Source organism: Myotis nattereri (genome assembly GCF_964212035.1).
Source record: "Myotis nattereri genome assembly, chromosome: 3".
Classification (NCBI taxonomy): domain Eukaryota; kingdom Metazoa; phylum Chordata; class Mammalia; order Chiroptera; family Vespertilionidae; genus Myotis; species Myotis nattereri.
Genome location: NC_138077.1, coordinates 11,514,694 through 11,528,986, shown reverse-complemented (window position 1 = coordinate 11,528,986; position 14,293 = coordinate 11,514,694). Strand labels below are relative to the sequence as shown.

General features: G+C 41.3%; 1 protein-coding gene across 1 annotated transcript in view; it reads right to left on the bottom strand.

The window, feature by feature from the left end:
* Positions 1–2,310: 2,310 nt before the first annotated feature.
* Positions 2,311–14,293, bottom strand: part of ADAMTS5 (ADAM metallopeptidase with thrombospondin type 1 motif 5) — a 44,520-nt gene continuing 32,537 nt past the window's right edge. Inside the window, exons 5-8 of the mRNA XM_081085318.1 lie at positions 12,296–12,479; positions 11,029–11,204; positions 8,587–8,762; positions 2,311–3,337 (exon numbers count right to left, since the gene is read on the bottom strand). Coding sequence (XP_080941444.1) covers positions 2,770–3,337; positions 8,587–8,762; positions 11,029–11,204; positions 12,296–12,479 — 1,104 coding nt within the window. The 3' untranslated portion in view covers positions 2,311–2,769. The remainder of the gene's footprint in view (positions 3,338–8,586; positions 8,763–11,028; positions 11,205–12,295; positions 12,480–14,293) is intronic.

Here is a 14,293-nt window from a genome sequence, read left to right as displayed (position 1 = left end):
ATTTTTTTCTGGGCTACCTTTTATTTAATAAAACTTAATCTGGACTGTTTAGTTTATGAGTGAGGTTAGATTCTTACTAACCTGAGCATTTTCAGACAAACTTTTTTAGGAAGCAGCCTCTAGCATCATGAATCCCAGATTCTTTATTCAATATGCAACTACCATAAGTGAAAGGAATAGTCCTAAGTCAAACTGGGCTGAACTAGGTTGTGTGATAGAGGATTTTCCCTTTGCTTATCATTCCTTATATCCACCAAATACTCAATTTATCTGACTTCAGTTTCCAGTCTATATCCTATATCACTTATATCAGGAGTTTAGACATACATTCCTTAGTCAATCTATTGATACTCATGTAAAAACAAAACAAAACAACAACAAAAAATAAACACCAAAAAAATAAAATAAAGAAACTTCCTTAAAATCATGGAATAGTGGTTTATTCATTCTAAGCTTTCTAGGATTGTTCAAATCAAAAGTGTAAAAGTTCATTATTTGGGGGAAAATGAATCGTTGATAAATCATATTAAAAATCTATGAATCCAGTATAGAGAAGCAGAGTAGGAGACAATCATGTTTGCTCTTCAATTATCTTTTAATGTTGCTGTCAATATACCCACAAAAGATAAAATCAAACTTTGTCAAAATTGAATTACTTGATTATAATTATTTTGAAATTTGTAAAAAATAATGTTGGCCTCTCTAATAATTCTCTCTGCATAGTCAAATGGTCAGTATGATTTTAATTTTTTTCCTGACTACTCTGAATAGTTTTGTTCCCTGTCCCTGATATCAGGTTGATCTCCATCAAATGTAGGTTACCTGGCTTGTATAGGCCTCATTTCTCCAACTGATAATTTATTAAGAAAATATTACCACATCTAAAGCAAAGTCAGTTTATAAAAATCCAAATGATGGTGATCAGTTTTGTAAAATAATTATTTGTTCTACCAAATAATTTCTTAAGAAAATACTTAAAACAGTGAGACCCACTGAAATGAGTGTGATGTTGCAAGATGAATTACATAATTACTTTATATTAAAAATATCTTCTAATAAAAATAAACTCTCATGAGCTTAAGGGAACTCAAACAATGGTCCCCTAATATCCTTATATGCAAATCTCCACAATAGGCACATTTGGTATTATTATTATACAATTTTATAAAAACAATTGGCTTTGTGATATTTCACAAAGAAAACAAAATCCAAATGAAATGAAACACTTTAGATTTTCTGAGCTATGGGGTGAAGGGATACAGTTTACTATCTAAAAAGAGATTTCTGGCATCTGATTGCAAAAATTTTCCATGTCTAACTATTAAAACTTACAACCTGTCTAGACAGGCTATGAAAATAAAAGCAACACACTTCTCAAAAATCATCATATTTCATCACTTAAACATGTACTTGTACAACCAAATGCTTTCCGATTGGGAAAAATCTTAAGTGCAGTATCAGTATACTTGGATTTTTTGTAAAAATGCAAGAAATTATTGCCTATATGGTGTGGAAACAGTCTTATTAATAACCACTTTTTTCTTGCACTAGCCACATTAATGGTAATCATTTCTAGATGTAGCTAACTACCAAGTGATCTTTAATATTCCTATTAAACTAAGTCAACAAGAAGTAGAAAGCCTTGAAGATCTTACCCAACCTTTGAACAAAACAAATACGCAAAAACAAACACATTTTTAAAGGCTTGCTGGTAAGAGGCATACCAGTAGTGAGAGTGTTGAATGTGATTAGAAAACTCTTTGCTGGGTGTATTTCATATATATTACACATTGTGAGATACCAGATGAGAGCCACGGAAAGGGAAAGCAATTGTGAAAATATACATGGAAAATATGGTGGACTGTGATTTTTTGGCCCCTTTTAAATTCTAACAGGAGCGAACTAATTTTTAGGCTCGTGAATACCAATAACATACACACACGCAAACACTATTTCTACAACCTAATTATGCAATAATTTGGCTGTCTGCCTGAAAAAATACAGGCCATCAAATGTTTACGCAGATGGACCCGTGTATGTCTTTAAATGACTAGATACACTGAGATCCTTTTCCTTTTCGGAATTTCTAGAAGATGCTTGCCGTCAAAATGATTTTTGACTAAAATGTGATCTCCGTTGTCTGAAAGGTTACTAAGTCTTATTAAAACAGCAGCAAGGTCTTAAATTTCCAGTAAAACATCCACAGCTCTTTCCAGAAACTGGAAGGAGTTGAAATAGCTGCAGACCTACTTTGGTCAAGCACTTTTTTTTTTTATATAGAAATATATATATATATATATATATATATATATGTACATATGTATTTTTTAATAGAACCAAGTGATATAAAGTGACATACCAAGGGAGAATGTATTTACAAACAGTACAAAGAAGCTACTGTGTACTGTGGGTGAAAATGACTACAGTGCCTTTGAAGACCTTCTGTAAGAGGTCGGTGACAAGGGGGAGGCTCTTGTTCTGCCTTCTTCAAATGTCGCCTGATTCTACATTCATCATGTTTGTTCATGCTCATCGGCCCAGGGGATGTTGGCCAGCTCCCGCGTTTCTCCTGTCTTCCGGGGTCGCCACTGTCCCACGAAATGGTGCACACCTTCGTGTGTCGCAGAGAGCAGATTCTGCCCATAATCGGACCCCTGTTGACAAGGACTGTGAAGCGTGACCTTCTGCGCCCGAGGCGGACCTCGTGTCCACCACGACGGATCGGCGATGACTCACCCAGTTAGCTCTGCGTCAGAGCAGGCCCGCGGGCTAGCATTTCTTGAGCAGACACTGCTTAAACGCGGAAGGCCTCTGGGAGAGAAGACATCCCTTCGCTAATTTGCGGTTCCCATCCTGGCACTGCACCGTCCGGGTGTGCCAGCCCGTGTCGCAGGACCGGGAGCAGGCGAGCCACGGGCCCGTCACCCACTGCAGCTGCGGGGCGTGCGAGCCCACCTTATTGCTGCCATGGTGAGTCACAGAGTTTCCTTTCAGCGTGGACTTCTTGGGGACAAAGAAGCTGTAGCGGACATCCAGTGCTTTCGTTGGGTCTGTCGCAAGAATCTGCACGATGAGAATTTCCTTGGTGGCGGCGTAGCCCATCCCGTGCAAGAAGTCATCGCGGTGGCTCCAGCCGCTGTAGTTCATGACCGTCCCGTTGAGGTCAACGATTGTTTCCGACGTGGAGATCATGTACTTTCCGTTGATGAGGTACTCACCGTTCTTCTTCTTCAGGGCTAAGTAGGCAGTGAATCTGGTCTGGTCTTTGGCTTTGAACTGTCGGACTTTTATGTGCGTTGCCCCTTCGGGGATCCTCACAACGTCAGTGTAACCCTTACTGGAGGCAGGAATGTCCACAGGGGAGACGGAAAGAGAGAGGGAGAGAGAAAAAGAAGCAAACACTTAATAAATGGATAAACCAAAAGAGATTCTCTAAAAGTCTTACCTTAAAAAAAAAAATCTTACTTTAGGGTAACACAAAGTTTCAATGTATTTAAGAGTGTACTTTAAAATTGGTTTCAAAAATTATAATTTTTTTGCCCTGGCTGGTGTTTCTCAGTGGTTAGAGCATCAGACGGTGCACTGAAGTGCCTCGGGTTGGATTCTGGTCAAGGGCATGCACTTGGGTGGCAGGTTCAATCCCCAGCCCCAGCTGGCGTGTGAACAGGAGGCAACCAATTAATGTGTCTCTCTCACATCAATGTTTCTCTTTTTCTCTCCCCCTCCCTTCCACTCCCTCTAAAAATCAATGGAAAAAATACCCTCTGGTGAAGATTAACTAAAAAATAAATAAAATTTAATTTTCTTTAAAAAAAATAGAATTGCGGTTAGACTATTATATACATTTTTTATTAGATGTTCAAAATTAGGGTAATGTTAGCAACCTGCCTTTGTTTTAAAAATGTATACTCACTTCACTTAAAAATTTACAAAACATAACACATCCTCATTAAATCCTGTCGTCTTTACAAAGCTCCTGGATACTCTTCCGGAACAACCTGGGATAAATGTAAACACAAACTAACAAAAACCTGCCCTCAATCTCCTAGAAATCTTTAAATTAACTTGTTTACATATCAGAATCACTTGGGGATCTTTTAAAAATGTCAATCCCCAGGCCCCAGACCAGTTCAATCTCTGCCCTTCAGGACAGGACAGAGGCAACAGTAACCTGGAGCTCCTCACGTTGTTCCAAACGTGTAGATTAGTTGGGGAAAGAGTTTCACAGACTAGAGACAGGGTGGAGGCTCTGCTGCCCTTTCTACTAGAACTCTGGATTCACTGGGTGACCACTGCTTACGAGTATCATCAAAAGAAAAAAAAAATGAATCTTTAATGCCTGAGCAAATTTTCCCAAATGCTTAGCGTCCATGAAGCATCCTGATAGAGTGAGCGAGGCTTTATGGTGGGTGGCAAGAAAGATAGGTTGCCAAAGATCCATTATCGGTCCAGAGAAATGGGCAAAGGCATAAATGGTGCTAATCCCCATAAGCTACTGGCAGAGGCTAAGAAAGGAATGCTAATTAAGCAACAAGGAGCTACCCCAGAGAGAGGGAGTCATCTATTGTCCAAATCTTTGCCTCTATAAGTAATTTCATAGCAAGGTGTCCCTTTGTTCTACTTTCCTAGTTATTTGAATAGAGATAAGTAAATTGCTTATGCAGTTTGACTAATGGGTGTAAAATTTAATTATTTACTTTCAAATTCTTACTCAAGTTCAGATTGTTGGGGCAACTGATTCATACACTAAAACTCCACCTTGTGTTTCCCCCTGAATTTTTTTTTTCTGAATTGGAAAGGAGGCTCCTCCCCTGGGAAGCTCCCATCTCCTGGGCATCTGGTCTATAGTGACTGGCAACTAGGTGTCAGACTTCTGTGTTGAAGACAGAAGATGCAATGCTGATGATGCTGCTTATCCATTCAACTTAAGCCATTATTTTTATTTTTGTAATACACTTTGGATTATACTTCATTACAGGACTTTTTTGTAGAGATGATGTGTAAACCTATAGTAGCTTCACAAACAAAGCTAGGAGGGCTGCTGGAGATATCTTGTCTTGTGTAAAAAGCATAGCAAGTGGGCATAGATTATAGCATTTGAACAATTTCGCTCCAGCACTGATTTCATGGTAGTGCTGGGTTTAAAATCCAGGCCTCCTGACCCTGAATCTGTGCTCCTTTCATCATCTCCCCATGCATATAACCCTTACCTCTGCCATTTGTATTTTATAACAATGAAATGAAAATAAGTTCTGGTTATATTCAGATACCAGACATGGTATAAAGGAGATTAAGAGGGAAAGGTAAGGGAATCAGGTAGGAGATTTTGTTTGTTTTTAATCCCATTCTTTACAGTCTGTGTCATATTCATGAGAATCACTGGGGACTGTCAGCATTGCAACAGGCTTCCAAACTAAGCTCACAAGACCAGTACATGAATTAGTGCCGTGATTTCTTGGTGCCTTGGTAAAAAATAATTCTCTTTGTACTCTTCCATTTTCTTTACACCGTGCTGGACATCATTTAACTTCGGACATCAAGCATCTCCCCTGGCTACCATGAATGAATGCAGTTGTTTTCATTTAACTGTTGGGAAGTATGGCAGGCAGGACAAGGGACTCTTGTTTGGTGCAGGGCTAGGTCCACAGGACTCAGAACAGTGCCTGTTATAGGGGAACAGATTCATCCTCCATACTAGGCAAGCTGTCATGGCAGTGACGTTCCAGTGAGGGGCAGTCAGATCCCCGGCTCCTCCCCGCAAACAAAATATGTGACAGTATCTACTGATAAGAGCTGTGAAGAAACACAGAGCAAGGTAAGAAGGTAACAATGGGGATGGAGGTTTTCATTTAGGACAGACACTACCTGGGGAGGTGACATCTGACAGACACCTCCAGGGCTTCTTAGGAGAAGCATGGCTCATTAATTGGGGAAATGGGTTCCAGGCAGAGGACACAGTGCACACTCACCCGCTTGCCATGTTTGAGAAGCTTCGGAAAGTCCAGTGAGGGTGGAGCAGAGCCAGAGAAGGGAAGGGATAGAAGAGATGCAAAACGGGGCAGAGCCAAAACTTTTAGGACCTTATAAGTTACAAAACAGTGAAATAGAATCCATGGGAGGGTGTTGAGCCAAGGAATGTCATGGTCTGACATGTAACAAATGAAGGCTCTCCCTGCTCTGTGAAGAAGAGGCTAGAAGGGCAAGGTGACTGGAGACCTGTGGGAATACTGTTGGATTGGTCCAGGCAAGAGGCAATGATCACTGGATTGGGGTGGTAGTGATCTTGGTGGTGGTGAGGGGCAACCAAATGCTGGATATATGTTGGAAGTGGGACTGACAGGACATGCTGATGGATGAATGTGGGGTGAGAGAGAAAATGCGGAGTAAAGGATGACTTCAAGCTTTTGCACCTAAGCTGGAGAAGGACTGAGTTGGCATTTGCTGATGTGAGGAGAACTGAAAGAGGGTAGAATTAGGAGTAGGGTCATATTCCTGAAGAGGTTTGAACTTGATGAAATATTTTAATATGCATCGCCTCCCTTGATCCTCAAAGCAATAATAATTTGCAAGATAATTAGTATCATTTCCATTCTACCGTCAGGAGTTCTATAGTAAAGAAATTTAGTGTCTCTTCTAGGGTCACATGGCTAGTGAGTCACTGAGCCAGAGCTTGAGTGCAAATATCCCAGCTCCAAGATCAATGTTTATTTAATAAATCACACCAGGCCAAGATGATGTATTTGGGAGACTTAAACAGGCCATTGGTATCACATAATATCATCTTGGGCAAAGCAATCTGTGATTGGTCATGTTGCATCCACCTGTTGGCATCATGAAACTCTTCATCTTTTTATGTTATGTCAAATATGCAGACATTGATTGTCATTACAAAAAACTTAAAACATTAAATTTAGCATTCAAAAAGTAGTTTATAAGTTTATATAGGAAGAATGTATAACATATAGGACATAAGGTATATTTAAAAAAATGTTATTTCTCATTTGGTTCCTGAATTATTTCTTTCCCTCTCTCCTCTCCTCTCCTTTCCTTCCTTCCTCCCTCCCTCCCTCCCTCCCTCCCTCCCTTCTTTCCTTCCTTCCTTCCTTCCTTCCTTCCTTCCTTCCTTCCTTCCTTCCTTCTTTCCTTCCTCCCTTCCTTCCTTCCTCCCTTTATTCCTTCCTTCTTTCCTTCCTTCTTATTTTCATTTGAACAGATGGCCTGTGCATCCCATGAGCTAAGTTATAGTCTTACTCTGGCATTCACCAACCATGTAAAATTGGGTAAATCCTACATTTTCAGAGTCCCAGTTCCCTCATTTGTAAAGAAAAAAAAGGGTTAGACTTGACCATTTTTTAAATCTTTTTTTTAATTTTTATTTTTAATTTATTGATTTCAGAGAGGAAGAGAGAGGAGAGACAGATAGAAACATCAATGATGAGAGAGAATCATTGATTGATTGCCTCCTGCACGCCCCCTACTGTGGACTGAGCCCGCAACCTGGGCATGTGCCCTTGGCAGATTCGAACCTGGGACCCTTTAGTCTGCAGGCTGATGCTCTATCCATGACCCAAACCAGCTAGGGCTAGACTTGATCATTTTTAAGCTGTCTTGCACCTTTGAAATGTATAAAAATGTAGGATATAATTAGACTTGCAGGTTTTTCAACCTAGATGGCCCAACACAATTAGAGGAATAATTATATCACCAGAAAATAGGAATAGCAATGCATATATTAATTCAGAATAAATTCTTCAGCCATACAAACTTTTATCATATCCAAGATAATTTTTTACAACAATATGGCACACACTTGCTTTAATAAAACCTTATTGTTCGTTTGTTTGCCTATCACTCTCCAGTTAAAGACAACACAGCACATACCTAAAGACAATAGGCATGCTTTCCCAATTGCACTCAGGATAAGAGTGTTCTGGTGAAGAAGAAAAACAGTCCTGCATCCAGCAGACCCTTTAGCTGACTCAGCCATCCTAGCTGATAGCATATTTTATGCCAGAAATTGGTACTTTAAAAACTTACATGTTTAAAGCAAGAGTGTAATCAAGGACCATGAGAAGAATCAGGAAGCAGACATTACTCTTTATCGAGTCAGCTGAAACCAGGAAAGTTAAAATTGGACTGTTGTCTATACCACAGCAATTACCATTTTTCAGTAAGAAATGTTTTCTCAAGAAAAATACAGCCCAATGAGAGCGGGCTTGTCAAAAGGAAAGAAGAGCAGGTGAGATGGAAACCAGCCACCCTTCCCTACATTATGGTTCAGGAATGACAGACCTGCAGGATATGGCTCAAGTGCAATGTCACTGCCTTTCTTTAAGTGTTCATACTGCAAGACTTTGACCTCATGGCCACCACAACTCACCTGCTTCCAGAGGTGCCATGAGTTTCCACTGGGGAGAAATGTTTTCATCTCCTCTTTTTCCCTTCTCATATTCGTAATGTGTTAGAGCCCTGCTAGCCCTCCTGTCACAGATAGTTCATTATGTCACATGAGTCCTCCTTTATCAATTTTGCAAGAGTCTAAAGCTTCATTCAATTCACATACGGGCAATTGCTCCATCACATTACCTTTTTTTGTTGAAGGTTCCAATAATCTTCGTGCAACTGGAGTTGTCTCCTCCACACACGCCACACTTGTCATACTGCAGCTTTGAGCCAATGATGCCATCACAGCCCGTCCGCACACATTTCCCCCGGACGCAGACGGAATTACTGTACGGCCTACATTCCGTTCCATCGGTCACCTGCGTGGGAGAAACACGTTAGCAGTGGGCAGAACTTGTGCCCACGTATTAGCTTTCTTTGGTAAAGGACCACATTCTAATTGCTGAGTTTTGAGTTTGATTGGAATAGATAGTACATTGAGAAATAAACAAAGAACCAAAAAATTATAGTTTTCAGGAGCATCTAACTGAAGAATCATTTACATGTTGGCAGAAGATCTGAGCTAAGTCTCAGTTATACACTTTCTCTCTTGAGCTTAACTCCAAATGTGTTGAGACACCCAAGGTACTCATCTCCATTTCTCTATGCATATCACGTTCCCATTGTACAGCCTCTCCTTATTACCCTGAGCGAAGTGATCTTTCCACTCAGCCTGTGGGACTGTCACTTGCTTCAAGAGCAGAATATGAGCAGGAGATCTTTCTTTGTCGCATAATTATTAACATAGCAGTAAATCTGAAAACCTAAACCTGGCCTCCTTCAAAACCATGTAATGGTTGGAAAACAGTCCCTGGTGTGTCAAACTGAAAGATGCTGAAATTGAGACAAACAAATTAGTGTAGGAAAAGGGATCTCGGGAAGTCACTGTGAACTACTTACTAGAAGAAAATGACTTAACTATATATATAAAAGCCCAGCAACTGGAACAACGGGAGAATGATCAGAACAATCAGAATGACCAGAACAACCAGTGGTTATGACACACACCACAGCAGCCAACCAGCCTGATCTGGGCCCTGATCACAACTCCCCCCCCCCCCCCCCGGCCTGGCCCCCAATCGGCCCCCAACACCCCGATCAGGGGTGGGGCTGGCTGGCCAACCACCTGCAGCCCCTCCCCTCAGCTGGCCCTGCCCCTGACCAGCCCCCAACACCCCGATCAGGGCAGGGCCAGCCAGCCAATCACCTGTGGCCCCTCCCTCCCACTGGCACAGCCCAATGGGCCCCCATAGGGGTGGTCCAGCCGGCCCCCACCCATGCAGAATTCGTGCACCAGGTCTCTTGTATATTCATAAAGCTAGTTATAAAATAGAATGTGCATGGACTACTTGTGGTTTGTGCATGTGAGTGTAGATAAATAACATGTCATATATATATATATATATATATATATATAGAGAGAGAGAGAGAGAGAGAGAGAGAGAGAGAGAGAGAGAGATTTTGTATTTGTGAATATACAAAAGTCTTCATACATGTGTGTGTATGTGAGTGTGTATATACTGAAGTAGGGTATACTTCAGCAGGTTAACTGCTGTCTAGTTGGCTATATTTCCAGGTGATGTTTTTGTTTTTATTTCCCTCTACTATTTTTAAAAATGAAAATGTATTTTTTTGAAATAAAAAATATAGTTTTAAACTACATTAGTTAGAAATGAACTTATTTTTCAATAATGTGTCAGAAATATCTGAAGGTCAGGTACAGAGGTGGATTTAAATGTAGCACCTGCTGTGAAGGGATGAAGAAGTACAGATTGGTAGTTTCAAAATAATCATGGGGATGTAATATATGGCATAAGGCATATAGTCAATAACTATGTATAGTGCCAGCTGGGTACTAGAAATATCAGGGGAAACACTTTGTAAAGTATGTGATTGTCTAACCACTATGCTGTATACCTGCAACTAATACAAAATAATATCGATGTAACTGTTACTGAAAAAAATTAAAAAATAATGAATGTAGCATCTGTTTGCAAATTAGATAAACAGTATTAGATAAATTGCTGCATAATATTGATTGTGAGAAGTAAAGCTGCAGTAATTTAGAAAATGTTCTTCAGTGAAAAATAAGGGATAATTCCACACGCATATATTATGTGTACAAGTAGAGGGACATTGACTCATACTAAGAGTGCAAGGCATTTAAAAGTCTAGTTCAGAGACAATAATCTTGAGGACTATCTTCATGAATCACTACCAAAATTCCTAAGTAAATGATCAAGGGATAGAAAAGCTTTCTTGCTATGTAGTCCCCTTTACAAATGTGCCTTGGGAATACCAGCTGTCTTCAAGGCTATTTTGAACTTAAGGTAGCATCTGACCTGATCTGATGAGTCACCCTTTTCAAAAGCAGCTTTTAAAACATGTACTGGTTCTGCTTATAAAAATTTTGTATTCATTGTATAAAGTTTGAAGATAGAAATTATAGAGATGAAAATAAAGTCCTTCTAAATCTAGACACCCCTCCCCCCCAAAATAATGACTGTTTACAGTTGGTGTCTGTAGGCTTCCTTCTGCCAAATGATTTCCACCAGCGATGCCTATTATGTCTGGACAGTTACTTACCTTTGGAGAAAACACCACATAGTAGCCAGTGCCCTTGGCCCTGCAGGTCAGCTTGCACACGTCCCCCGGCAGGACGCCGGCATACTTGGGAACCCATTCCACAAATGTTTTGACTCCTTTCGCATCAGACTGATATCCATTTTTGGCCTCACACTGCTCATGACGAAAAGATTTACCTAAAAAACAAACATGTCACGTTATTACTCTACTGTTCTGAAACTCACAAACATCCTTGTGACTGAACCTGGCTGGAGAACCTGGACAGAACCTGGCTGGAGAACCTAGCGAGGTTCAGTCACCAGGTTCTAGTCAGGTTCTCTTGCCATGTTCTATCCAGGTTCTGTAGCCAGGTTCTGTCTCTAGGTTCTTCAGCCAGGTTCTCTCGCTAGGTTCTGTCTCTAGGCTCTATGGCCAGTTTCTGTCTAGGATCTTTTGCCATGTTCTCTCGCTAGGTTCTGTCTCTAGGATCTGTGGCCAGTTTCTGTCCAGGATCTTTTGCCATGTTCTCTCCAGCGAAGTTCTTCTGTCTCTAGGTTCTGTGTAGGTTCTGTGTCTAGGTTCTGAGTCTAGGTTCTGTGTCTAGGTTTTGTGTGTTGTTGTCTTGTTACATCTGTATTTATACCAGTCGATTCCAATCCTATCAATCTCTATTCCAAAGGTTAGGGCGTTTCTTACCTCCATTCCAGGGAGTAAAGATTATGTACCTTAAGCATGATTGTTCATAGTTAAGGTGATTAATTACCCGCCTGGCACTTAGTTAAGGGGTTTTATTCCCTCCCTAACTTCAGGGGAAAATCCCTACCTGGGGAAACAACCTTTCTCAGAGAGGTGACCTTAGTTAAAACACATAGTGCCAAGAAGGTGAGCAAACATATTAAGAACAGTATGCCATATATGCCAGGTCCCTTGAAACAGCAAGGATGGACCAGCTCCTGGCACTTGTGCATTTAAATAATTTTAAGAAGAGGCTGTTTTCTTTCAGAGCCTCTTTACATACCAGTGTCGAACGACTTTTATTTATACATGGATTTGAAAATAGCAATTATTTTCTTTCAACTTCCTGGATACTCAAATGTTTATAATAATAATTTTAAAAATCACTCATGTAGTTGATATTGATTTGCACACTGGTAGAATGATGAAGTTCAAGATGAACAGGCTATTTCACCAGAATAGCTAGAATAGGCTATTCTAGCCCTGTCCATGACTGCTAGAATAGGATTTGCAGGTGACACATGGCGGTTGCTGACACCTGGGAGCGGCGTACCATTCGCGGGGCAGGGCGTAACACTGCAGGATCGGTAGATGGCCCTCTTTCCTGTGCAGTAGCGGCCACTGTTTCTGGGTGCTGGGTTATTGCAGTGGCGATAGGCAAATTGTACTCCTCCCCCACATGAGCGGGAACACTGGCCCCAGGACCCCCAGGACCCCCAGTTGCCATGGCTTGATGTCTGAAATAGAAAATAGAAGACATGTTAACTCAGAAGGGAAGAAAACATTCAAATGTACATTTGGACATCACTTGCATATATGACAATGGACACTTCATTTAGAGTTAAATTGTCAGTGAATGTTCTGGAATTACAACGTGTTTCTGATTCTAAGCAATTCATCTTCTCTGCTTCCCCTCTCTCTGGCATTAGGGAGTGGTTCTCAACCTTCTGGCCCTTTAAATACAGTTCCTCATGTTGTGACCCAGCCATAAAATTATTTTCGTTGCTACTTCATAACTGTAATATTGCTACTGTTATGAATTGTAATGTAAATATCGGATATGCAGGATGGTCTTAGGCGACCCCTGTGAAAGGGTCGTTCGATTGCCAAAGGGGTCGCGACCCACAGGTTGAGAACCGCTGCACTAGAGGTTCTGAGTGCTTCACCCTAAGCACTTAGCGCACTGCAAGAATGACCGCCTGGCTTCTCTGACCATTTTAACTGACGCATCCCGACACTGCACATTTCTGTCCATCCCCACTGAACCCCGCTTGATGTTGTATCCACTCTGATCTCCTACCTTTAACAAAAGGTATGATGCTAAAGATTTTGCATGGCACCAGGTGTGAGTTCCTCATGCTTGTGTACCTGTTCTCCCTCTTTCGCACGAAAGTTCTGCAGTGCCTCTGGCATCACACATCCTGTCTGTGACAGACCCTCTGCCACATGCATCCATGTACTTGACCTGGGGGTGGCTGAATTCCTAACTAGATTAGGGTCTCAGGGCTGAGAGAGGGAATGTGGCGGATATTGAGGTGCACACACACCACATGCACACACACCACGGGAAACGAAGAGCCCTGTCATGACACCCCAGGCCTATTATGCTGGAAACATTGCAGCACGGAAGCTGTGACTCTTAAAGGAAGAATATTACAAACTCCTTTGTGGAGGGGACTTGTGAAGAGCATTCGTGGGCTGCCTGTGTCAGGGGATCTGAGAAGGTGTTAGCCTTTGAAGATACAGGCCACATGCATATGGCATCATTCTTCTAGGGCAGCCATCTGCAACTGGTATGCTATAAGGTTTTAAAACATGCAACACCTGTCTATTTAGTCAGGGGTGGCCTCTTTTCCCTTAGCTTGTCAAATAAAACATGGCAATAGCCAACACAATAATAGCCGTCTGGTATGAGACATGGATACAGGGAACAGGCTCACAGTTGTCAGAGGGGAGGATGTTGCGAGGGACTGGATGGAAGAAGGTGAAGGGATTAACCAAGGAACATATATGCATAGTCCATGGACACAGACAACAGTGTGGTGAAGGCCAGATGAAGGGGGCAGGGGTTGAGTGGAGATGGACAAAGTTGGGGGGGGGGGGAGGATGGAGGACATCTGTAATAGTGTCAACAGTGAAAAATAAATAAAATTTAAGAACAGGAAAAAAATTATACTTTTTTTTTTTTGGTCAGATAGAGAAAAAAATATGTTGTGCCACAGAAGTTTAGTAATTAGTGTATATGTGCCGGGAGATGAAAAAGGTTGAAAACCGCTTTTCTAGGGACTGTGGGTGAGTGTCAACAGAAACTTTGGGCCTTAAAAATGAAGGTGGCAGCCTGGCTGGCATGGCTCAGTGGTTGAGCATCGACCTATGAACCAGGAGGTCACGATTCAATTCCCAGTCAGGGCACATGCTCGGGTTGCGGGCTCAATCCCCAGTCTGGGGCATGCAGGAGGCAGCTGATCAATGATTCTCTCATCATTGATGTTTCTATCTCTCTATCCCTATCCCTTTTTCTCTGAAATCAATAAAAAATATAAACAAATAA